This window comes from Anabrus simplex, chromosome 8, assembly GCF_040414725.1.
Source record: "Anabrus simplex isolate iqAnaSimp1 chromosome 8, ASM4041472v1, whole genome shotgun sequence".
Lineage (NCBI taxonomy): Eukaryota > Metazoa > Arthropoda > Insecta > Orthoptera > Tettigoniidae > Anabrus > Anabrus simplex.
The window spans coordinates 52,164,593-52,191,156 of NC_090272.1; the positions used below are offsets into that span (position 1 = coordinate 52,164,593).

The window sequence follows — 26,564 nt, forward strand, 5'->3', positions numbered from 1 at the left end:
AACTTGTTTAAAAGTGTGAGCTTCTCTGATAGTACCAAAAAAGAAGATACCTAACGCACTTTAAATATTAATTGCAACAACATATTTGAAAGTGGTCATTTTATTCAGTTAGGATCTACTAGAATAGAAAAGTGTGATTAGTTATAATTATATTAAGATGTAGCCTAATACGTATACAGTATTAATGAATAAAAATAAGCAGATGTGTTCCAATTGAAAACCTGATTTTTCAGAATCATTTTGTTTATCTCACAAGGGAAGGGGAACGTATGTGGAAATTGCCAATTTATGTCAATTTTTCACATGTTAAATGAGCAAAAAAATAACACAATGGCCAAAATATTTATTTTGGAAATTATCTTGTGCAACCTACAGGAAGCGTAAAAGTTCGTGTGTTCGCATACACTACCTGCAAATCGCACTGTCCAACAGCTGATTTGAGGCCACACTGACATACGCTTATAGTTGTTGTGGGATAAGTGGTTGTTTGTTTAATCATAATAAGCATAGGCAAAGTTATTTTTCCGTTAGAAAAAAGATAAGTAAAATGTGATATTAAGCCCTTAACCTCGCTTTGTTACATCCGATTGGTGTAGAACCGTTTTGTGCTTTCAACATTTCTACCACAAGCATCATTGTTGCAGAAACTGTAAGGAATTTGCTTTTGTGTGTAACATCCCTTGTTATACTAATTAACCTTTATTTTCACCATAACAATCTTATTTTATTGCCTTAATTGCAGGAATTAAATTATTTCTCCTAATACCATTACAGAATTTTTGCAACATGCTCTGAAATTACTAATGGAATAGAAAAGTTCAGTGGCGCAGTCCCTCGGCAAGAGAATCCATCACGCGCCACAGTCCTGCGTAGCCAAGCGCACCAATTCAAACGCGAGCTATAACGCACCTAATTGTTTTGGCCGTTGTGTTATTATTGGCTCGTTTAACATGTGCGCAAAATTTAAGTAAGATCCGTTATTTCCCTGTACACGGCCTTCCCTTGTCAGTTCCATGATTTTGGACTTAATATTCCTTCCTTGTAAGCCTACAATACATAGAATTAATTTAAAAATAGATGGTCTGGGATGTTGAGAAATTTTTTTGCTGACATGACAGTAAGATGGAAATGATTTAATTTTTTCTGGAACTCATCATTAAGGTCTGACCTCTCACGACTGATGGGATAAATGTAATCTGTATTTCAATGTTTTGGTAATTGGGTTAGGTACACAATTAATTGAGGTATTAGCTTTTTTTTTTAAATGTACGTTATGTTGTTGAAGATGTTAATGACTGTTGTTTAAATGAAAATGTATTCATAAGTGTGTCATCAAACTGAAATGCGGAGGGAGCTTTTGGGGATTGCCTTGCAGGAGGGACTGTAAAATACAGTTATGCCACTGTGCTTATCTGAGAACTCTGAGGACCTCAAGGTATGTGATTCACAGTAAATTGTTTTAAAGATAAAGAACAGACATGATATAGGCTTTTGGGTTTATGCCATCTCAAGATAATAAGGTGAAATTCCTTATGTTTTGCAGAGAACTGTGTTCTGCATCATCGGGAATGTCCATGAGAAAAGCTTCTTAAACAATGTGAATTTAGACGTTATAATGGAAATGGTACATTTATTCATCACTAGATGGCTCCCCGGATGCGGTACAACGCTAGCGTTCAAAGTGGAAGCTGATGGAACCATCAGAATCAGTCTATGAGGTTCACATAACATGTGTACGTAACATATGACATTGACACAAGCCTGGAATGAAACATCTGGCGATGAGGAATGTACGAATTTGGAAAACACCGAGACAAAATAACAATGGTGAAGGGACAGGGAAGGGAACTACCTACGTAAATCCTTAACGGCTGGCAACCAGGTATTACGGGTACCGGCATGTTTGGCCAATGTATACCTTACTGCAAGTACAGGGAATTTTGTATACCCCAGGATGTAAAAGTGGGGACAATTTGTCCTTGGTTTTACCCACTTTTACACCTATGTGTAAATTTGTCCTTGGTTTTACCCACTTTTACATCCTGGAGTATACGAAATTCCCTGTACTTGCGGTAAGGTATACATTGGTCAAACATGTCGGTCCATTGGTACCCATATCAAGGAACATAAGCGTAATATTCGTCTCAACCAACCAGACAAATCAGCAATAGCTGAACACACTCCATCGTTGGGTCATGATGTCATGTTGCAAGATGCTCGAGCTCTTACCCACACTAGACACTACAGGTCCAGGATTATATAAGAAGCTGTGGAAATACATAGAAATCCTAACAATTTCAACAGGAACACTGGCTATCAATTAAGTAATACCTGGTTGCCAGCCATTAAGGATTTACGTAGGTAGTTCCCTTCCCTGTCCCTTCACTATTGTTATTTCATCTTGGTGTTTTCGAAAATTTGTACGTTCCTCATCGCCAGATGTTTCATTCCAGGCTTGTGTCATTGTCATACACCTGTCAATGTCATGTTATGTACACATGTCATGTGACCCTCTTAGACTGATTCTGATGATTCCATCAGCTTCCGCTTTGAACACTAGCGCTGTACCGCATGCGGGGAGCCATCTGGTGATGAATGAACACACCATTTCCACTTTTTTTATAACGTCTAAATTCAAAGCACATTGTTTAAGAAGCCTTTCTCGTGGACAGTCGAGATTTCCTTCTGATGATGCAGAGCACAGTTCTCTGCGAAACGTAAAGAATTTCACCTTATTTTCTTGACACGGCATAAGAGTAAAAGCCTATATCATGTCTATAATTACGGGTTGTGAAATCATCAATGGCAACAAGATAAAGAATGTTCCATGTAGAATATATCACTCATCCCAGGGAAAAAACAGGTGTAATTTTCAGTTTTTTAAATTTTTGCAGTAACCTACTAAGGTCAGTGCTTGCTATCCTTTGACACTAACAAGATAAGTCACTTCATTATAATATTGAAGAAATAGCCAAATTTTACTCCCAGGTTAATCAGAATATTAAACAGTGTTGTAAGTGGTAAAAATCGTTGTTAATCCATATTGAAGATACTGAATGTAGGATGCTAAAGGGTTTGTTGTGTCACCTATTCAATACATATATGTATTGTATATGTATGTGTCAGCCATCCAGAATGAAGATGTTACTCAGGAAGTACATATCTAACGTATTTTAATTATATTAGTCTTATGAAAAACATAAAAAATGTATGAGAAAAAACTGTTATATTCCTGTTTCTTACCCATAAGCTTGCTCAGATAATAAAAATAAATCATTTAATGTGGCTACTTAAGCCACATATATGTATTGAATAGGTGACACAACAAACCCTTTAGCATCCTACATATTAAACAGTGTCCGGTAAGGACCAGATAAGTTGAGTTATCTTGTTAATATTCTGAATATTATTAATAAAAGTGGCTTTTAAATGAATTGTTGGCAGTGACTTTACACAGCTGCTTCTGTTGAAGAGAAATATTAAATCTTACTAACAATCTGCAAATGTGAACTTACACGCTTTGGTTTTTACTGCTCCACATAAGAAAATAATGCCTGGTCATTACAGGACAAGTCAGTTTCATTCATGATCCTAAACAAATACTTCATTAATTTTTCGAATTAAACAAAATCCAACCAGATGCATTATTTAAAAAGCTGGTGCATTTAACAGAGAATGGTTTGACAACATTTGGTGAATCGGTGATTCCGTATTGTTCAAGAACAAAAAAAAAACTTCCCCTAAGAACTTTAATTTTTTGACTTACCATGTTATTCCTTGGGATGAGGGATATGTCTTTGTCTTTTACAACATTTATGAGTATTCTAGAAGGATCCCAGGGCTTTGTTTTCATCATACCTTGATAAAGGTGTATTTCTGTACACAATGGAATCTTATTTGGAAACAAAGAATTGCAGTTAAACCTCAAGTTGAGGAAATCTCTGAGAACATGGGTTAGTTAAAACGATGAGACTCAAAGTATGCTTACATCTTATAAACTTACTTTCTTTCATTTCACCAGTTTTTAAAAATCTTAAGTTCTTTTAACACTTTTAACACTACCATATTTTAACATGGACCCTGGCAGTAAATTGGGTCTTTTCCCTGAATTTTAATACATTACTGTATTACACAACAGTGGATCATAGTACATGCCTGATTTTTGTATCTTGTGAAGGTGTCAGACATCCAGAATGAAGATGTTAATCAGGAAGTACATATCTAACATATTTTAATTATATTAGTCTTATGAAAAACATAAAAAATGTATGAGAAAAAACTATTATATTCCTGTTTCTTACCATAAGCCTGCTCAGATAATAAATCATTTAATGTGGCTACTTAAGCCACAAATAAACACAATTACATTTGAAATACACAATTTACCTGGTTAGGTATAATATCCCTGAGAACATCGGGCTATGCACAGTCCAACCTTGAACTCCTTGCACCACTATCTACTTTTTTTTTTTCTTCGCGGTACAGGTGAATCATCAGCCTGAATCTCTTTGTCTAAACAAACAAATAAGCCCAAGTTTCTGGTGAGGTGAAGTATTTCTATTGCTTGTATTTGGAGTTAAATAATGCGGCTAAAAAAACTTGAAGTCGAAAGTAATGTAACGAATAAAACTCTTCCCCAAACTATCACTTGATATGTTGTCTGGTTCGTAAGCACAGTATTCATCACTGTAATCTATTTTTGAACCTGATACTCCCTATAAAATCTCCAAGATTGAGGCTGTCATTGAGCCAGTGTGATGACATATTTGTACAGTAACATGGCTGACAATGCAACAGATTTGGTGCATTCAGCACCCGGCACATCAAGTGCTTCGGTGGAGGTCACAGCAAGGAGAAACTACCCTTTTTATCATTTAGGTTTTAAATTTCCGGTAACTGTTGCATTCTAGTGGACACTAGATAAAGTACTACCTCCAAGCAAGGGACAGGAACCGTATGGAATACGTGCAGCTGTCTATAAACAAGCGCAAAAATCACGCCCGTATGGTATATGGGCACTGTCCACAACCAGGAAAGCAGTGCGCCCGTATCCCATACAGGCATAGTGTTGAAAGTGTTAACTCTAAAACCCTGCCAAGGTTCTCCTTAGCTGTTATTCACATTCTTACCTGTATCGGCCTTTAGTCGCAGTGACTGGTGTTGACTCTTTTCCAATGATTTCTGCAACCGATCAAATGTGGCACTGCAGGTGTACACTTTTCGTTTCACAGGTTCACTTTGCGGGCAGTATCCTGACCCGCCCATTTCATGGCCGAGGTCGATGGAACGAAATGCCATCAGTGGTGGTCTTTGCGGAGGAGGGTTTGTGGGCGATAAAGCTTCAGCTTGATGCGGAGTTGTAGACCCGTTTGACTCTGATGAGCTAGATCGGCTCAGAGGACCTTCTTTGTCGGTCTGTTCATCTGGCTGCTCTTCTTTATTGAATGTTCTGTTCTGTTCTTTCCAGCTATTAGGAGGAGAAAATGCTCTTAGATTGCCATTTTCAACACTTTGGTTTTGTTTCTGAGCTAATCCATCTAGGATCCTCTTTGGAGAATTTAATTTTTTATTCATTAAACAAGATTTAAGATTATTTTCACTGTTGCAGTCTGTTTTAAAATCTATTTTCTCATGTAGTTTACTACTCAATTGTCCTACACCATTATATCTATGCCCGTCATCAACAAGATATTTTGAATTCAGGAAGAATGGCTTTGGTCTTGGAATCATAAAATTTGAGTATCTTGCAGGAATAGTTCCTTTCATACTCACTAATATTTGCTCTGCTTCAAGTATAAGCTCCTTATATTTACGTTCTGCTTCTTTATCAGCTTCAATGATTGCAAGTTCGGAGGCAAATGTTGCCAGATAATTGGCATTTGGCATAGCCTTTTGGACATCATTACTTCCAACACCACAGCTGATAGAATTTGATCTTCTCTTTTGTATTTCATCAAAATGATTTGGTGATGTAGGAATTTCAATATTACTGTTCTTATCACTGATACAGTTAGCATTATTGTAGTTAATTTCTGCTGTAACTAACCTTGAAACGAGAGTAGTTTTCCTCAGCGAGTCAGGTTCATTTGGATTTAAAATTCTGCGTCTCATACTGACCGGTGTATTTCCTGCACTTCTGGTTCCACTAACACTACTGCGGGCAAGCATCTTCTGCATTAAAACCCGATTAAGATTCAACACTCCAGCAGTTTCAATCTCAGGAACTTTCACTCTGTCCACATCATTTACTAAATTGTTATTTGGAATATTTGCAGGACTTTTACTAGATACAGGATTAGAAGCTGGAACACGATCCCTCACACTACACTTCCGACGCATGGAACAGCGGAGCCTTTTCTTTTCACTGGGAGGTCGAGATAGCGGTCCACTTGCACTGTTTCCCCAGTTGGCATCACGTCTGTGCTTGCTACCTTCCCTAGTACTCCGGCGATTAAATGCATGTCCATCCTCCCCTCCCTTACGAACACTAGGGTGCCTAGATGATGGTCCTGGACTACCCGAACTTTCGTCTTTATTAACATTGTGTCGGCAGCTTGATCGTCTCAGAAATGACTCACGAAATCGCATTGCAGGTTTACGAACAAAATCACTGGGCATATGATATGTGCAGTGACCCTTGTTGACAATACCATTAGAACTTGCAGATTTGTCGGTTCCATCATCCAAATCTGCAGGATTCAATTCCAAGTATGAGCCATTGTCTATGAAGTCTAATTCCTCATCATCTTGAGGATCGTGTTCATCCCCTCCATCTTGCCCAGTATCAAAATCTGTGTCGCCATAATCCTCGTCACAGTCCGTAGGATCGCTGTCGCTGAGGATGTCCGTCTCCTTCTCGTACACGTAGCTCTCGTCGTACTTGCCCAGCATCTCGTTGAGAGTCAGATCGTCCTCTGATAAATCACTTGGGTTAGTCGCCGTATGAGAACTGGAGGTTGTAGATGAAGATGAGCACAGGCTGTCACGACGAGCCATAGCAGTGCCAGGCTGGGGACGAATCCACGAGCGCTGTGGTCTGTAGAGAGAGAAATAGATTTCATCAGATTACAAATAAATACTGTAAAATGAAATATTATGTTACAGGAGAGATGATAAAGTGAACTAGACTGGACTGATTATCTTGTTTTACGGGGAAATGAAACAACATAATCATCCTGTCTTAAATAACTAAAGGATAAAGAGCGGAGTTCCATTCCTTGACAGAATGAAGATATTGTTAAAAGAAAAGAAATGGCCATAAAATATATGGAAAATAGAGACTCTATAGGAATTGCAAATGTAATTTTATCTTTGTTTTTTTATAACAAGTTGTTTTACGTCGCACCGACACAGATAGGTCTTGTGGCAACGATGGAATAGGAAAGGGCTAGGAGTGGGAAGGAAGCAGCCGTGGCTTTACTTAAGGTACAGTCCCCAGCGTTTGCCTGGTAAGGAAATGGGAAATGATGGAAAATCATATTTAGGGCTTCTGACTGGGGTTTGAACCTACTACCTCCCGAATACTGGATACTGGCCGCACTTAAGCGACTGCAGCTATCGGGCTTGGTGTACTTTTATCAGTGTCAGACACAAGGGTTGTAAATAAAATAATGACAACACTCTTAGTACAATGTTACAACTCCATGCATTCACTAACAGGCAGTGAAGTACATCAGTTGGAGGTGAATGCCTGAAGCAGCCGGTGCACTGGGTGTTGACCAGTCACTGTTACCAATACTGAAAATGAAATGTTATTTCATCAAGTATTTATTCAAACCACCAAACGATTAAAAGTGAGTACTTACTGATTTGGGCAACAAACACAGATCTTTGGGTCATCTGATTAAACATTTCCATGTTAAAATGTTTCAAACATGATTAGTTCATGGAATATTAGACGATATGAACATTAAAACAAGAATAATAGTTAACACCACCTTTCCAATACTTATCTTTCCTATATTTAGGAAATAAACATTACAACAGGCGTTGTAAGATGGGACATGTTTCGCTTAACAGTAGTAAGCATCATCAGCCGAAAATAAATCTTAGCCTAAAGTTAGGTCAGGGCGCTGAACCTAGTGTCCTTAACATATATGGCACCCTCAGAATCAACATTTATATTTATAAAATGAAAATAGGTTTAAAACTAGTGTATATGTTAAGGACACTAGGTTCAGGGCCCTGACCTAACTTTAGGCTAAGATTTATTTTCGGCTGATGATGCTTACTACTGTTAAGCGAAACATGTCCCATCTTACAACGCCTGTTGTAATGTTTATTTCCTAAATATAGAAAAGATAAGTATTGGAAAGGTGGTGTTAACTATTATTCTTGTTTTAATGTTCATATCTGATGTCCAATACGGTCTACAATGAGATTTATTACTTGTAATATTAGACGATACCGAGCAAGTGTGTGGTTTGGGGCATATAGCTGTCAGCTTGCATCCGGGAGATAGCGGATTCGAATCACACTGTCGGAAGCCCCGATGATGGTTTCCCGTGGTTTCCCATTTTCACTCCAGGCAAATGCTGCGGCTGTACCTTAATGAAGACCACGGCTGCTTCCTTCCCACTTCTAGTCCTTTCCTGTCCCATCATCACCATAAGACCTATCTGTGTCAATGTGACGTAAAGCAAATAAAAAATAAAAAATCTCTTAGAGGATAATCTGGATTGTCATTTACAATTCTACAAGGTAATGTGAAATGAAGAATGAAAAGGTGATGGCAATTTCTGAAAATATGTTTGGTGCAGTGAAGCAAATATTAGTGCCATTACTAGGTACAACCATGTCTATTACTCAAACAGACTGAAAGCCTTTAATAACTGAAGAAGAACTGAATAAACCTGAAGTACTGTTTGGACACACCTTTCAAAAAACAAACATACGTCCTTATATTCCAATTGAACCCAGGCCCCTGTGGATGACAGCTAGTCGTGCTACCCTTTATTTTACGGAATTGGACTGACCTTTTATGTAGGGAAGCCTTTGGATCTATCATTATGAATGGATCTGCAGACCAGCATGTGAATTTTAATTAAATATTGGGGGACAGGGTACTGTTGCTTCATAATTTTAACTAAAGTGAGATAACGGGGAGTTATAAATTTAGCAGGTTGGAGCTCCTGCCCGCTGTGCCTGACATGCTTGACCACAGTTTCCAAATAGGTAGTTAGATTAATGAGGCTCAGTTGAATTCTACTAAGATCTCCAGATGATTTTTGTTTTTTGGCAAGTGGCTTTAAGTTGCACCGACACAGATAGGTCTTATGGTGATGATGGCATAGGAAAGGGCTAGAAGTGGGAAAGAAGCGGCCGTGGCCTTCATTAAGGTACAGCCCCAACATTTGCCTGGTATGAAAATTGGAAACCATGGAAAACCATTTTCAGGGCTGCTGACATTGACGTTCGAACCCACTACCTCCCGAAAGCAAGCTCTCAGTTGTGCATCCTTAACCACACGGCCAACTTGCTAGGTCTATCTCCAGGTCTTAACTCTATGGAAATCTTATTTTGGGGTGGTATAAATTCATTTGCAAGTAAAACCATTCAGCTGATACTTATATGACCCGAACTGTGTGACCACTTGCTTGGTCATTTAGTGCTTTCAATTTAAGCATAGGGACTTTAAAAATAAATTTAAATGGACGTATTTGTTTCATTCTTCCTTGCTAATGAAATAATCAATGTGACTCTGCACTTTACATAACCTGTTAGGCTGCATACATCGACTCCTAACCTCTGATAACCTTTGACTCCCTCTAACCACACCTACAGCTGGTCAAGCTTACAGTTTGTCACAAGAATTTTGTATCGTTAACCATTTCCCACTGATTAAATTGGCCAAAGAAATCTGTGAACAAGAATAACTTTGTTTTCCATATTAAACTTATGGGAAATTTGGTTATAATTTATTTATCTATAAATGAGCCAACGGTGTGCAAACAGTTTCTCTCAATTTGTTCACATGAAGAATAAATACATGAGTCAGATATCCATTTCATCTAAGTTCACTTTCACTGTTATTTTCATATTGAACTCTAATAAACCTCAGGATTTACCATTTGAAGTGTCTGTTTGTAAACACTCAATGGTTTGAAGTTATTTTGGCAATTAAGAGTACTTAAAATTTATACAATACAGGGTGGGTGTGATGAAGCTCCCTTGTTTTAATTAAGTGTCCATAAGTTATATACTTGGTCAATATTAAATGAAAGTTGTTTTGTTTTGTTTTGTTACAGTATCCCTGAGAATATCCTGACCTTCAGTAGCATCATCTTCCAGTGAATGAGGAGATGGCAGAAAGGTTGACTTTAAAAGAGTGTGCCCAGATTGCTTTGCAGTTTGAAGTGTGCGGATCTGTAGCTCTTGTTCAGTGATGGTGGTGGGGTGTTCATGGCCCTCATTCTAAAATCATTAAGAACTGTCACACCAAGCTAGTGACAACTGGGTTAGTTGTGGATAAACCAAAAAGAAGACGACCTTTGGAAGCACGATCTCCAGAAAATGTAGCGGTAGTGAGGGAGATATTCAATCGCAGTTCTGGTAAATCAACACTTCAGGCAGCTTTGGAGAGTGGAATCAGCAGGCATACAGTGCGTGTTGTGTTAAAGAAGGACCTTGCCTGGAGACTCTGAAAACCCCATTATGTTCAGGAGTTATCGTTGGAAAATTGTGGTTGGCAAATGGAATATGGGGTAATTATGCTGTCATGGCATATTAATTGGCTGGATGTGTTCAAAAACATTATTTGGAGCAATGGGGCACTTTTACACGTTGGGGGGTGGGGGGGTCATCAGTTAACACAACTGCCATTATTGGGCAGAAACAAATCCAGGAATGACAGTTGAAAAATTCCAAAGTCCAAACGAGACACCATGACCAGCGACCGGTATCGCCAGATACTGAATGAATATGTGTGACCAGTGATATCACAATGGGACAGTTTTGTTGATATCTTTTTCAGCAAGACGGAGCACCACCTCATTTTGCCTTAATCGTTCGTGACTGGCTGGATGAACACTTCCAGGACGTTGGCTAGGACGCCGAGGACCACATGAATGGCCTGCTAGAAGTCCTGACCTCACCCCTTGTGACTTTTTGTCGGCTTGGGCCAGAGAATGTGTACCGAACAAAGCCACACAATCTGAGCTAAATAGAGGAGAGAATCAGAGTTGTCTTCGGAAATATACCTCAGATTTTCCTGCAGAAGTCAATTGATGACATTCCTATATGTTTACATTGTTTGATCGACAGTGCAGGAGCATATGTGGAATTTTAGTGTGGTACACACATTCTCATAGTCCCGAGAACCGATCACAACTTGTTCCATGTGAAAATATTTGTTAAGAAAAAGCTTATGGACATTTAAAACTAGGAAGCTACATCGCACCCCATCCTGTAGAAATTGCATTTCTAATCAAACTATAATATTTCAACAAAATATAGAAAGGAAGAAGTGGCAAATCAAGGCATAGTGTAAATAGAAAGGAACACGATGAGGAACACACAATAGGGTAAACACAGTGACAGATCAGTGTGATAGGTGGGAGTAATAGCATAAGGCAACAAGGACAAAAGTATAAAAACAAAACAACAAGCATGATCGCCACATCTTTATGCACTGCTATCAATTCCAATTTCTTCTTCACTTTCTTTTCAGATCTTGGTAAGAATGTTTCTGCTTCCTAGCTTTATCTGAAGAGCAGTCATCAATTTTACCTTCCCATTTCCTGTAAGTATCCTGCCTTCTTGTAATCCTGTTACTACCTTAAGGTGCTCTGCAATGGGATCAGTCTTCTCTACAGCAGAACATAGCTGTTCAGTATGGCCCAACAGTTTTATTTTGAAATTAGTTCATATCCAGCTGAATAACACTATAGGAATGGTCTCAGGCTTAATTAGATCCATCTCCTTCCATTAGCTTCCTGTATTTATTAATATTATGTCACCTTCCCTTGGCAGACAACAAGTAGTCACAAAGGCATTCCTGACCTCAAAATAAACAGGATCTACAGATCCACTGTAACCAGATACTAACTGCAAACTGTTTCAACCTCTCTGTCCAGTAGATGGAAGAATGGATTTCTAAAACAGATCCTCAACTTTTGCTATTTTCTGTCACCATAAAGGATCAGAACTCCTCTGGGGTGTCTTCCAAGAACATGGGTTACACTCAATGGGATTTGTTCTGGGCATGGAGTGTGTGCCTACTCCCTCCTTAACTGGCTATTGTGCCCCTGTCAAGACAATCCAACATATTACGAGTGAATTTGGCTTACGAGATTATCATGGAGATTAATCAGAAATTGTCAGTGTTAAACCAGCTTCACCTCAATAGAGAGAAGCCTTGGACTTAAGAACATGAACTGTCATGTCTTGTTCTTTATCCTAGTCCAAGTTTCACAGCCATACAGCAAAATGGCATGCAATGAATTAGGTAGACTGCTTCGTTTGCATTTCAGGTTCACTTTCTGGTTTCACCATCAACCAACAACTCTATAGAATGTTCCTCCAGCTTGAATTATACTGGTAATTTCCTTATCTATGGAATGATACTTGTACTGCATATCTCCCTATATTAAGTATTTCTCTTCCAGGCGCTGATATCATTTGTGTGTTATTAATTACAATGCAAGTAAATACGGACAATGAAGCTGATAGATTATAGTTATTAATTACATTTCTCACACTCTTTCATACACCAGTATTTAAGTTTTTTGTTAGTTCAACTTCGTGTTTTATTTCTATCTCGGGTATATTCCACTGTTCAATTTGATTGCCAACACAAAATTGATGTGGAAAAAATATCATTTGCTGTTCGACTGCAAAGCTCCAAGTAGGCCTATTAGTAAGTGACGTGGGTTTTTTATTTTTATTAAATTTTGAGTGAATAAGGCTAAAGTAGGTAATATAATACTTACGGACTGCGAATGATATCGACGTGGTTAGCGGAGGCGGAAAGTTGTTGAGAGCGCGGCAGAGTGACGTCACTACCAGAGCCGTATGAAGATGAGCTTTCGCCCTGAGCAGTATTGGGAGGCGTCGCCTTGTTGGATGCTACCCAGGGATTGGTGCGGATACGGTTCCTTTGCCGAGGAGACGCCGTCACTTGTGCACCGTTGGCGGCGTGAGAAGGTGTCGCTGATAACACTGCACCCACCAAAAGGTGACCACTGGAAGTTGGAACTGGACTGATCGGCGGAGCATCATCCAGCTGCACAAAACTCGTACGAATAGCCCCGGGGTAGCGTCGACTTTCGTCGCAAGACTCGGTGCGTCGGTGACTATGAGAAGGCGGGGGTTGAGACTCATCAGCCGATAGCGCCTGGAGAGAAAGAAAAGTACGAATGTCTGTAGTCGGCAAATGTATCTACACTGCTTTGTGTGTGAAATCGAGGAACTGACATTTTGCATCTCTTCAGGCAAACATAATGAAAAGTAAAATTTCTATACAATATGACATTTTTTGGACTTCATATAATCGAGTCATTCATAGATATGAGCAGAGCCATGAACTGAGTTAATTGCTATTTCAAAAGAAGTAGGTTATTTTCCAACTTATTAAAAAAAATATATAATCACAATGATTTCTGAAAACGCTGAGCTTAAAATAAAGGCAAATATGAAAGAAAATTAGAATAGCAACGTAGTCTTCTCTTCAACCGACCCCAGTGACACAGTCGATTCGTCATTCGCCTGCTCAGGACTAACTACGATATCTCGGACCATAATATTAAAAAGAAAATGGCGGAATTCATAGGTTAGGGCGTCATCTAACTAACTTGATTTCGACGTTAAATCTTCACATATTAGATTACTTTCCTCCAGGAATCCCAATATTAATGTCAGAAATATGTACTTTGTAGACAATCATTGAAATGATGCACAATAAACAAGAAGGTTGTTACTAACGAACGAATTGAATAACACAACATTGACATAACGAAACTGGGGAAAACCACAGCCTATTTCCAGTCATTTGACCGGGTCAGGAATGGAACGAATGAAACCCCTATCTAGCGGCGAGGGTAGGAATTGTGCCGGCTGCCGAAACCTGTCGCACTCCTCTGGGACAATGATTAATGACTGACAGATGAAATGAAGTGGTATTGGAGAGTGTTTCTGGAATGAAAGATGACGTGGAAATTCGGAAAACTCGGAGAAAAACCCCCGCCTCCGATTTGTCCAGCACAAATCTCACATGGAGCGACCGGGATTTGAACCACGGAACCCAGCGGTGAGAGACCGACGAGCTGCCGCCTGAGCCACGGAGGCTTCAACGAAACATCTAAATAAATAGATATACATCACCTGCAATAGATACATGTTATCTAACAAAGCTTTGCCTAAGTGAACAGTTACAAAAATATTAAGACAGGATTACTAAAAAATTCAAAGTAAGTTAATGTGAGCATATAGGCACATCTCTATTTATCCACTATTTAGAGATTGAATTTAGAATAGTGTAAAACAGAGATAACCGTGCCCTCATTATATAACATCCATAATGCCACAATAATTTTATGACTTAAATGCTTATAGCTAGAGGATCTTTATGCCTCTCAATAGCTGATTGTTTTGTTGAAGAATGCAAGTATCACCAGGTTACGTTGCTCGGCAGGGTTATCCTGCACCTCTCACATCCTGTTGAACGTCTATTCATATTACCTTTAGTTGTGTCCGGCTCCATGGCTAAATGGTTACCTTGCTGGCCTTTGGTCACAGGGGTCGTGGGTTCGATTCCCGAGAGGGTCGAGAATGTTAACCATAATTGGTTAATTCCGCTGGCACGGGGACTTGGGTGTATGCGTCGTCTTCATGATCATTTCATCATCGTCAAGACTCGCAGGTCGCCTACGGGAGTCAAACCAAAAGACCTGCACCTGGCAAGCCGAACTTGTCCTCGGACACTCCCGGCATACGCCATTTCATTATTTTTTTTACCTTTAGTTGCCTTCGTATTTGTGCATTTTGTTTATCTTTACCTTGTGCTTGTTTTTATATTTTGCAACAAACAATATAACAGTATACAGTACTCATGATATCCTATTGTCACTCTTCTTCTACGATAAACCTTAATAAACATTTGACAATCATTACCAGTGAAGACGGAAGGCTTCGTTCTTCCTTTTACGGAAATGCCTATAGATTAATTTTTCATACTTGCACACATGGGACTTTAACTTTTTTATAGCGCAAACATTCAAATATATATTAAAGCAGAAATGATCAATGTTAATTTGGGCACTGAGACAGTAGACCGTCGTTCTGAACTACCTCACCCTACCCGTCAACAGTGAAACATCCTCCACATGGTTCGGGTGAGGGAGAAAGCTCGGTTGGTCTTGGTGTGTACTTCGGGTCGATGGGGCATGCACAAAAGGGACGGCTGTTCAAATACAGTATGTGTAAGTATGTATTAGTCTGTGAGGCCACGGATCCATTTTGTGATGCAATTCTTAAACTACTGCAATTCGGTTTTGATAACCATGTTGTGAATTTTATCTCATTTCATGGACAATGTTTAGCGTGCTTCCCAGGTAAATTTTAAAATGAAAATCCACAGCCTGTTTTCAGCCATTCGACCGGATCAAGAAAGGAATAAATGAAGCCCCATCTAGCGGCGAGGATAGGAATTTTGTCGGCTGCCGAAGCCTGTCGCACTCCTTTGGGGTAATGATTATGACTGATAGGTGAAATAATATTGGAGAGTGTTGCTGGAATGAAAAATGACAGGGAAAACCGGAGTGCCCGGAGAAAATCCTGTCCCGTCTTCGCTTTGTCCAGCACAAATCTCACATGGAGTGACCGGGATTTGAACCACGGAACCCAGTGGTGAGAGGCTGGCGCGCTGCCGCCTGAGCCACGGAGGCACACAGTAAAATTCTATAATAAATCTGTAAAATAATTACAACGACGACTCTATTAATTTAAATAAGTAATGGCGGAAGCGCACGTATATAGAATTGAACTGCTCACTTAAGCAATTAAACTTGTTTCCATCTGAAATTCGGTGTTGTAACGGAGTAATTGCATTCCTAATTGACCGTTGGTGTCTCACAAATTGCCTTACCTCTGGTATGGGTTTATGGTGGTGAAGCGCTGGATTACTGCTCTCCGCCACTTTGATGTTCCTTGCTCGATGGTCCCGGTCCACCCTGCAAGACGGCGGGATTCCGTTAGCACAAGCAAGTAGCACTCCGGGCTGTCCAGGCGCTGTGGGGTTGGTTGATGCCGAGTGGAAGTAGTGAGTTCCTGTTCTCAGGTTGATGTAGTACTCAGGAGGGAAGGATGTTCCAGGGGAAGTGCCATCAGTGGAGTACCCTGTTGAATATGCAGACTCGGGCGACGACAAGTTGTTAGCCGTGTAACCATTCTGCTGCTGCTGCTGTTGCTGTTGTTGCTGGTGTTGAGGTGGTGGTGGTGCTTGCTGTTGATGGTGGTGAGGACGAGGCTGGTGATTAGACAATGCGATGGCTTCCACATCTTTATCACATGGATCTTCCTCATCAAGTCGAGGACTGCCGTAATTGAGATCACACCGTAGAACCTGTGGGCAGAAAACATACAGTGTGTTTTAAGACAAAGCATAACCTACTATGTTATGGTAATTTTATATCTTAGAAAGTCATTAAATATAAAAGGGTGAAAATGTGGACGCGATATTTCACATCAGTCATTAATGTGTACCATATACACAAGGTCTTTCAGCATAGACATGTTTTTGGGCTGCGAGTCTATCTGGACATAAAACGGAGACAAAAAAACCGACACCGTGGTAACCATGGCAACCAGTGTTCATCTAACTTAATAAGTCTTCTTCTTCTGCATGTTATTAAAGCAGCAGAGGGGTCGGATTTTAATAAGGGCGGAAAAAAGTCCTTAAGGCACTCGGTGACGATGTCGGCATGTAAAAGATCTCTGCTGACACATTTGGTGTTTACCCCATAAAATTCATTAAAACTCAGCCATAGACGCCCAAGAGAGATTCGGTTTACTGTGTCATCTAGGAGGCCTAGAGTAAAACAGAACGTCGAAATTGACGAGCAGACAGCCAGATGGCCTCAAATTGGAATGTCTGAATACGGTAGCTGAGGTCATACGATTATTTTGGGTTAAAATCTTATTTTATGATTTTCATTTTCTTTAAAATTTCCTGGTTTGTTTTGCAAATCGTCCAGAGTTATTATTATTATTATTATTATTATTATTATTATTATTATTATTATTATTATTATTATTATTATTATTATTATGCTTTTACGGCCTCATTGGGCCACTTCAGTCAATCACTTTCTGGTCATCTTCTTCGGTAAGTTTTCTTTCCGAATTGCCCTGTAGCTTTTCATTCGTTCTGATCTTTTCTGTCGTTCCTCATCTGTAAATATTATTTTTATGTTTTTCAGTTTGTTTAAATTTTCTGTTTTATTTTGCAAATCGTCCAGAGTTATTTGTATTCTTCCATATCCTCTCTAATTTCCTCAATCTATGCTACTTGTTGCTTCAGATTCCAGAGTTTCTCTATAATTTTTCTTGTTAAACTGGTTTCTGGTGTCCTCAAAATGTGACCAAAAAATATTAGACATGATATAGGCTTTAGGGCTTATGCCGTGTCAAGAAAATAAGGTGAAATTCTTTACGTTTCGCAGAGAACTGTGCTCTGCGTCATCAGAAGAAAATCTTGACTGTCCACGTGAAAGCATCAATGGCAACACAAAAATATTATTATTTTACAACTTGCTTTACTTCGCACCGACACAGATAGGACTTATGGCGACGATTATTATTATTATTATTATTATTATTATTATTATTATTATTATTATTATTATTATTAGTAACGTGTGCCAGACCTGTCCGTTCTGTATTCAGTAGGTACAAATGAAGCTGTGTTTTAAACGAGTATCCACTGTCTTTGACTGGTCACAGCAAAGCCCCTTACACACTGTAACGTCACTAAAGCCAATCAGTCTTAGATTTTTGTGTAAGTTATTAGGTCCGTAGCATAATATTATATAGACTACATTGTTACAAGAATGCAAGCTCATTTTTTTCGCGAAAATTAATTACACCTGTAATCAAGTAGAGATACTCGCACTACACGAAAAGACATAGAATTGTCGATAAGGACTTGCTCTCTTACCTTTTAAAGAAAGCAACATATCCATGAATTTCACTTCTTCCGTGTAGGAGATATCTATATATCTGTATTTTAAGTTGTGCATGGTAGCCGCGATTCTATTCAAATGGTGACCTCATCTCGCGCAGCCGCAGTAACAAAGTTATTTGCAGCCTCAAGTCCACGGTTGTTAGGGGTGAAAAAATCTGTATGGAAAACATAGTATTTAATTTCTCCCTGGTAGCATAAAAAAGGTAATATTCTTGAGCAGGCCTACATTGATATTCCTTTTACAAAATCAACAATTCAATTATTTTTTTCAAAGAACTTGTGAGCTATTCTGTGAACTTTAGCAAACACGTATTGGTGTTAGAATGGATAAAAATATATATTAAAAAAGCCAAAAGGCTAAAACTGACTCACTGACTGACTCACTCACTGACATTAAGGTTTACCCACTTCCAGATGAGCTAGAAACTTGAACTTCGGCAAACTGATAGCTATTAGACTGTAACCCAAGGAAAAAATACAAACAGTTGAAATTTAACCCCCTCCCCACCAAAAAACAAAATGGCTGACGCAAACTTCCATGTGCGCTAGAAAATTGAAAGTTGGCAGAATTATAGCTCTTGGCCTGCAACCGACGGAGACATTCCAAAAGGTTCTAATATTCAACTTTTTAACTCCGAAAATATCGAAATATGGAGGCAATTTTCATGACGGTGCAGACCATCCTTTTCAGGTATTTTGTGGCTGAACGGTAAGTGGTATCGCAAAACGGACAACACATTCGGCATCCATCATGAAGAGATCTAAGACTTAACTCTATGATTTTTAGTCTTATCTAGATCCCTTATGCCTTAGATAGAGCTGCATTTTCCAATTTTACGCCAATGTTGCACATTTTCAATAATTAATTTTATTGTTTTGCGCACTTGTAAGACTGATGGAATCATAAAATTCGGCAGGCTGATTGGCACGTCGGCCAAAACCAAATAATAATAATATAATAATAATAAAAACAACAACACATTTTCGTATAATGGGGTCTATAGGCCTACTCATTAGTCCTCGGAAAATTGTCACCCTCTAGCTAACACCTGTACCTAGTAGGGACATTTCGTGACTCACTTAATTCCGTGATTACGAATAAATGAGCTCTCACGAAGTATAATACACTGACTGAGCAAATGTCATGGGATAGCGGAGCACTGATGCGCAGGTATGTTGTCTGCGCACCACACGCCCCCTGTGCCAGCGGCAGTTGTATAGGAGACCTTGTGAGCTGTGGCTGTGCATGTGACAGGTGTAACATGGAACGTCGTCGTGAGCTGACACCGTTCGAACGTGGTATGGTGGTCGGTGCCCGACGGATGGGAAGTGCGATTTCGGAAGTGGTACGGGAATTCGGCTTCACACAATCAACCGTGTCCAGGGTGTGAATGGTTGAATGCGGGTGTCCAGCCACCCTCGATGACCGTTACCGGCGACATCTGAGACGGATTGTCAATAGTGACAGATGGATAACCGTGCAACAAATCACGGCTCAATTCAATACAGGCCGGCCGTGCTAGACACGTCTCCCAGTGGACAATCCGTAGGAACATGGGTTCTATGGGGTATGGGAGCCGGCGCTGCACATGGGTGCCACTGTTAACCCAACGTCATCGGGCACAACGACGCGCATTTGTCGCCAGTCACCAGGGATGTACACTGGAACAATGGCGTAACGTGATATGGTTGGGCGAATCATGATTTCAACTGCACCATGCCGATGGGAGGCACCGTGTATGGCGCAGACTACATGAAGCGATGGATCCCGCCTGCCTCGAAGGTGTGCTCCAGGGCGCTGGTGTCTCTGTTATGGTCTGGGGTGCATTTTCCTGGTATGGAATGGGCCCTCTAGTTATTCTGGAAGAGACTTTGAATGGTACGCGGTATTTTGAGCTGCTCGGAGACCATCTACACCCATTTTTGGTCTTCCAGCGCCCAGACGGTTCTGCGGTGTTTCAAGGTGATAACGCGCCGCCACATCGCTCCCACATCGCCCGGGAATGGTTCCAGGAACATGCAGCGGAGGTCCAACGACTGCCATGGCCACCCAGGAGCCCCGATATGAACCCTATCGAGCATATCTGGGATGTCCTGAAACGCAGGCTCCTGCACCCACGAACAGACCAGCATTGGCGGCCGCTCTGCAAACGATTTGTGTCAGCTCCGTCCAGAGGATTACCAGGGACTTGTCGACTCACTTCCACGGCGTCTCAGTGCAGTTCGCAGGGCCAGAGGGGGCCCCACACGCTATTAGGTGACTATCCCATCACATTTGCTAAGTCAGATATCACCACTAATCAGCATAACTCGCAACTGATATGGAATGCTTGGAGTGAGTTCATTCTTCATAGGAAGCCATCTCGAGGTGTTGTTAAGATGCTTCGTTTCCGCTGTTTTTGTTCTCAGTCCTACATTTATTGCGAAAAGAACATGCATGGCCTCAATTTATATTGTGTTACAATACACATTCCTGAGCAGAATATTGTTCGAAGATATGGCATATACACAGTTCAAAAAAATTAGGGGAACATGTTTTTGAACGTATCCCATGCTCCACAAAACAATACCTCACACCGAGGTATTATTACCAACTAAACCTTTATTCTTTACCGTTGAAGTATACAAAAGAAAATCGATAGATTCGCGTTCATTTTCAGAACACAAACGGGTATGTCCAAATAGGGGCGAAAACAAAGTGATAGCTAACAGTCCTCCAGGGTGGGTTTTTATTACAGTTGGAGAGCTTCAGTATGGTGTATGTCCTCCACGAGCATTTATCACAGCTTGGCACCTACGTGGCATGTTCTGTATAAGTCGACGGAGGTCTCGTTGCGGTATCAGGTCCCATTCTTCTGAGAGCCTGTTTGAGGCCTTGGAGAGTTTGTGGTGGAACAGAACGCCCACGAACACTTCTGTCAAGCCTATCCCACACATCCTCGATGGGATTAAGGTCGGGACTCACTGCTGGCCATTCCATCTCTTGAATGCCCAGTTCTCGCAAGACAGCTTTGGTAATGCACGCTACATGAGCTCTGGCATTGTCGTGTATGAGTACGGATTCAGGGCCAACACCGTATGCAGCAATCAATACATGCTGTTGTATATCTGCTCGATGTACCCCGCAGCGGTAAGATTACCACGGACAATGACAAGATTCGTACGGCCATCAATACTGATGCCACCCCACACATCACAGAACCTTGTCCGAATCTGTCGCCTTCCTGCACAACATTTGGCATGTACTGTTTACCAGGGCGTCTCCAAACACGTTGACGTCCATCACGCTGTGTTAGGGGAAATCTGGACTCGTCTGTGAACAACACAGGTTTCCATTGGCAAAGCTGCCAGTTGACGTGGGTACGGGCAAACAGAAGGCGAGCTGCGCGATGTTGCTGCGTTAAACGGAGCATTCGAACAGGTAATCTGGGTCATAAGGACACTTCTCTTAACGTGTTCCTTACTGTCTGGTCAGACACCGTGACTTCAGTGACCCTCCTGAGGTCTTGTTGCAGTTTTCTGGCAGTTCCTGAACGACGCCGCAACTCACGGATGGTCATATATCGGTTATCCTGTGGGGTTCTCATGCGTCCACGACCTTATCTAACCCTCCTTGTGAAGTGGCTTGTCTCACTGTAGCGATTCCACAAGCGTTGAATAACTAACGGAGAGACATTGAGATCCACATCAACACGACCAGTCCATCCTTTCTGGATCAAAGTGACGGCCCTTGCGACATGAACCTCGTTAAGATGTCTTATGGGATGTGCTGGTTGACGTACAGCGTGCTCAAATGACCGCAGTAGTCTGTGTACCTCACAACGACGCACGGAAGCATCGCTATTCACTTTGTTTTGAGCGGTCACCTGACAGTTTAATGAATGGCTACGCCTGCAGATGGAGTATAAATTCGATTTGACATCCCCTGAGTAGCTGAGGTCTCAAGGTATGTTGTACGACTATTGGAACCCCATCTACCAAATTAACGTTCACATACCAGACGTTACAAAACATGTTCCCCTAATTTTTTTTGAACTGTGCATATACACAAGTATAATCTAATCACTTGACCGTCACAGCTTAAGTTATTTGTACAATTTCTTAGCAAATTTAACACTCGACACCCATTGTTCTATCATGGAATTAAGTGAAATAAAAACGGAAGCAAAATTAAATTTAATTAATTAAAGTAAGTTAAATTAAAATTACATCTACAGTGAACATATACTGTACTTATTTATAATTGTGCCCCTGTTACAACGCTAATAAGTATTAGATATTTAAGTATTTTTATAACTGATATTAATCGCAGAATTCTAACATGATCTTAAATTATAGTTATTTGATTAAATATTTAAGGATCAAATAGGCGCTAAAATATTAACGCCAACAGTAATTAATTTGTTATACCAATATTCATTGTTTATTAATATAGTGAAAGTAAGTATTTGTGTAATGACTGACTTCAAAGGTTCTGCTTTTAACTATCTTAGTGTTTGGTAACAGTAACTACTTTGTTACCTATCTTTTACAGTAAATAATTAATTGTTACGGATGTAAGGTGGTACTATCACGGAATTAAAGAGGTTAGCACGAAATTAGGAGAAGTGCATTTATTTTTCAAAGACGTATTGTGTTCAAAACCGATATTACTGTGGTTTGTTGACATGCAAGGCCTCAATGAACATACATTCAATAGTAATTTTCAGTTTTAAAAATTCATTTTGTTTTCATATTTAATACCGAAAATGGACTAGAATGCCTAATATCACGGAATTAGATGAGTTGACCCTACACCAGATTCCCCCATCTCAAGAGAAGAGTACGCTGGGGAAGACTCGGTAAAGTCCAGCCACGTAACCTGCTCTTAATTGCGGTATCAGGGGATTTTGAAAAACTCAGGAAGTAATCGAAATCTGAGATATAAGGATTCATTGCACGTTTCGTACAGATTGATTACACGTCCATACTAACTGTGGAGAAAATATTTATATTAGTGAATGGAGATAGTTACCAGATATCAGTGGCTTCAGAGGGCAGCATTGTTTTAAATTTACACTTTTGCTTATGTCGCACGGACACAGATAGGTCTTATGGCGACGATGGGATAGGAAAGACCTAGGAATAGGTAGGAAGTGGCCGTGGCCTTAAATAAGGTACAACCCTAGCATTTGCCTGGTGTAAAAATGGGAAACAACGGAAAACCGTCTACGGGGCTGCCGATAGTGGGATTCGAGCCCACTATCGTCACTTTTTAAAAACTTCTGCTGCATAGTGTAACATATCTTGAAAATAGATTTAAACTATTTGTGGACCAATACAGATTTCATATGAGTTACAATGTACGTTTTGTTGACACTAGCAGCCAAGTAGCTGGTTATAGGCTATTGGACAAATTATTATTATTTATACATTAAAAGAGTTTACTAAAACAGCTTTGGCAAAATACATCCGCCCGTTCTACTGGACCAATTTGCTTCATTTCTGCTTTATTCTCTCCGGAATTACCTGCCGGTGAATCGTGAGACATTGACAGGTCTCTAAGTTCAGCCAACTTTGAGTAATCACAAAATCAAATCATTAAATGATCACTCCAATAATTGCAGACGAAGGCTTACCCTAACCCGCAATACATTCTGTACTTAGCAGGTTGCTAAGCGACTAACACTTTCATTAATATTCTAATATATGATTTTCATCCTTAGTAGTGTGACAGCATGCAGCCATGTTTGATTACTACCTGTCAAGCCAGAGAGTACACACTTCCTGTGATAATGGATGAATACTATTCTCTGCTAGATACTCTTTGATTCTGTGACCTTCCCCAGCTTCTGAATATACTCAACAGATGGCAGAACGTTCCTAATAACTTACATGCTGCTAAGAGAAGACACTCTACGTACGTACAGACGGGCAGGTATGAAGTCGACTAGCCGACCATTAATAAAGTGCAGGAACAAACGCTTGAAAAAATGGGTAGTCTACTTACCCGACCAAGTATTCAGCCACAGTTAATATTGTATGTTGCAATATCTCGGGCAAGATCGTTTGAAAATGTTAAGAACCAGTTACGGCCGAATGGCGAAGTACAGATAATATTGTATGGAAAGGAGTGTTATAAATTAAATTACGAATCAATCAGTTATTATGTAGCAGTATTGAATGTTCAGAAAAACTATTGAAAAGGGCACGCAAAACAATATGACTGCGACAGCATATCAAGACGAGTTATCTGACCTATTTATTTATTTATTTATTTATTTATTTATTTAGAAAGGAATGATGTGGAGCAGCATGGGCCCACTAATTATTATTATTATTATTATTATTATTATTATTATTATTATTATTATTATTACCATTTGTTGTTATTTCTTGATGAATGCAGTATATATTATTATTATTATTATTATTATTATTATTATTATTATTATTATTATTATTATTATTATTATTATTATTATTATTGTTGCCATTTTTTGTTATTTCTTGATGAATGCAGTATCTTTGCGTCTGTCTCTTGGCGCTGGCCGTAGCTCCCACTGAAGTGCCAGTCTCATCCATGGCTGTGACAATATGGAAGCTGCTGAAATATACATGGTACTGAGTAATGACATTCAGTCTTCTGATTGTTATGAAAGATGCTATTCATTGGACCGGTCGAACTGAGCCAGGGAGGAAAACTACCTCACTTTGCCTAGTACGTCTCATTTTGGTACCACCATCGGCTTGTCGGTTTCTCTACAACCATATAACCTCGGTTGGTCATATATGAGGATCCAACCAGATTATTATTATTATTATTATTATTATTATTATTATTATTATTATTATTATTATTATTATTATTATTGTTCAGAGAATTTCAGGATACTTTCCAAAATAGTGTGTATTCTCTTGATTCCTGTTTTCTTGTCACTAAATCTATTATATTTAAATCATTGGCCTATCCGGTCTCCTGATATTAATCAACTGAACTTTGGTCTATGGAGATATATAAAACGTTTGATGTACGCTAATACAGGAGCACAAAAGTAGTGTTTAAGTCTTACTTTGCTTAAACATACAAGATAATGTATAGACACTCAAAGTGGTGGTAATTGTTGTTTTAAGAGAAAGTACAGCTAGGCTGACAATGTATGTTCTTCGCATTTAATATCTACTTTTAAAATTTTTGTTCTTAATAGCATAAAATAATATTAGTTATATTTATGGTAAAGCTTGCACACACCTGTCAGTGCACTTTTATCGCTATTAACGAAAATACTCTTCCCTAGAGTTAGATTTTATTTACCGAGCTCGATAGCTGCAGTCGCTTAAGTGCGGCCAGTATCCAGTATTCGGGAGATAGTAGGTTCGAACCCCACTTTCGGCAGCCATGAAAATGGTTTTCCGTGGTTTCCCATTTTTACACCAGGCAAATGCTGGGGCTGTACCTTAATTAAGGCCACGGCCGCTTCCTTCCCACTCCTAGCCCTTCCATGTCCCATCGTCGCCATAAGACCTATCTGTGTCGGTGCGACGTAAAGCAACTAGCAAAAAAAAAAAAAAATCGAGCGAGTTGGGCACGCGGTTAGGATCGCACAGCTGTAAGCTTGCATTCCGGAGATAGTGGGTTCGAACCACACTATCGGCAGCCCTGATGTTGGTTTTCCATGGTTTCCCATTTCCACACCAGGCAAATGCTGGGGTTGTACCTTAATTAAGACCACCGCCGGTTCCTTCACATTCCTAGCTCTTCCCTATCCCATCGTTGCCATACGACCTGTCCGTGTCAGGGCGACGTAAACTAACTTGTAAAAATAAAAGTTAGATTTTCTACAAGGTGTCCATTCCCTTGGAAGTACTTCAACGTAGGTTTTTGATAATGGTGAGAAGACTATGAGATACTTACATGTTGGCTCTTGTGAGTGCCGTTCTTTTTGGTAACCACAGGGCTAGTAGGTGAGTTGCCCGCTGAGTCTAGGAGCGCTCTGTCAGGAACAACCTTCCCATTTGCCTTGGCTTTGCTCCCAGTCCCGTCCTTGTTCCTCTGCTGCTGTTGTTGCTGCTGCTGTTGCTGCTGTTTCTTTCGTGGCCGCACGATGTGCGACTCCATCCACGAGCGCAGCTTAATTCCGAACATTGAGGAGGAAGGGCTCAGCTGCTGCGGGGAGAATCTACTCTTGGGGAAAAGGGATTGGTGACATTGCCAGACCAGGGTCTCTCATCCTGCTACGGCCTGGAACAAGAAGACAGACACGCGTCTTACTTACAGTTCACAGAGAGAAGTTTGCTACCGCCTTTTTTCACCCAAAAAGTAAATCACACGTAAAATATACAAGTATAACTTAAAATCCACTTCAAAATTAGTGCAATTAACAAGGAAAAGATGAAGGCAGGGGCA

At 40.0% G+C, this 26,564-nt stretch overlaps 1 protein-coding gene across 1 annotated transcript in view; it reads right to left on the minus strand.

The window, feature by feature from the left end:
• LOC136879292 (uncharacterized) overlaps window positions 1-26,303 on the minus strand; it is a 33,739-nt gene extending 7,436 nt beyond the window's left edge. Inside the window, 7 exon segments of the mRNA XM_068229049.1 lie at window positions 5,091-7,036; window positions 12,930-13,333; window positions 16,082-16,396; window positions 18,567-18,635; window positions 21,488-21,645; window positions 25,231-25,234; window positions 26,073-26,303. Of these exon segments, the coding sequence (XP_068085150.1) occupies window positions 5,091-7,036; window positions 12,930-13,333; window positions 16,082-16,396; window positions 18,567-18,635; window positions 21,488-21,645; window positions 25,231-25,234; window positions 26,073-26,303 (3,127 nt within the window).
• Between the last annotated feature and the right edge of the window lie 261 nt (window positions 26,304-26,564).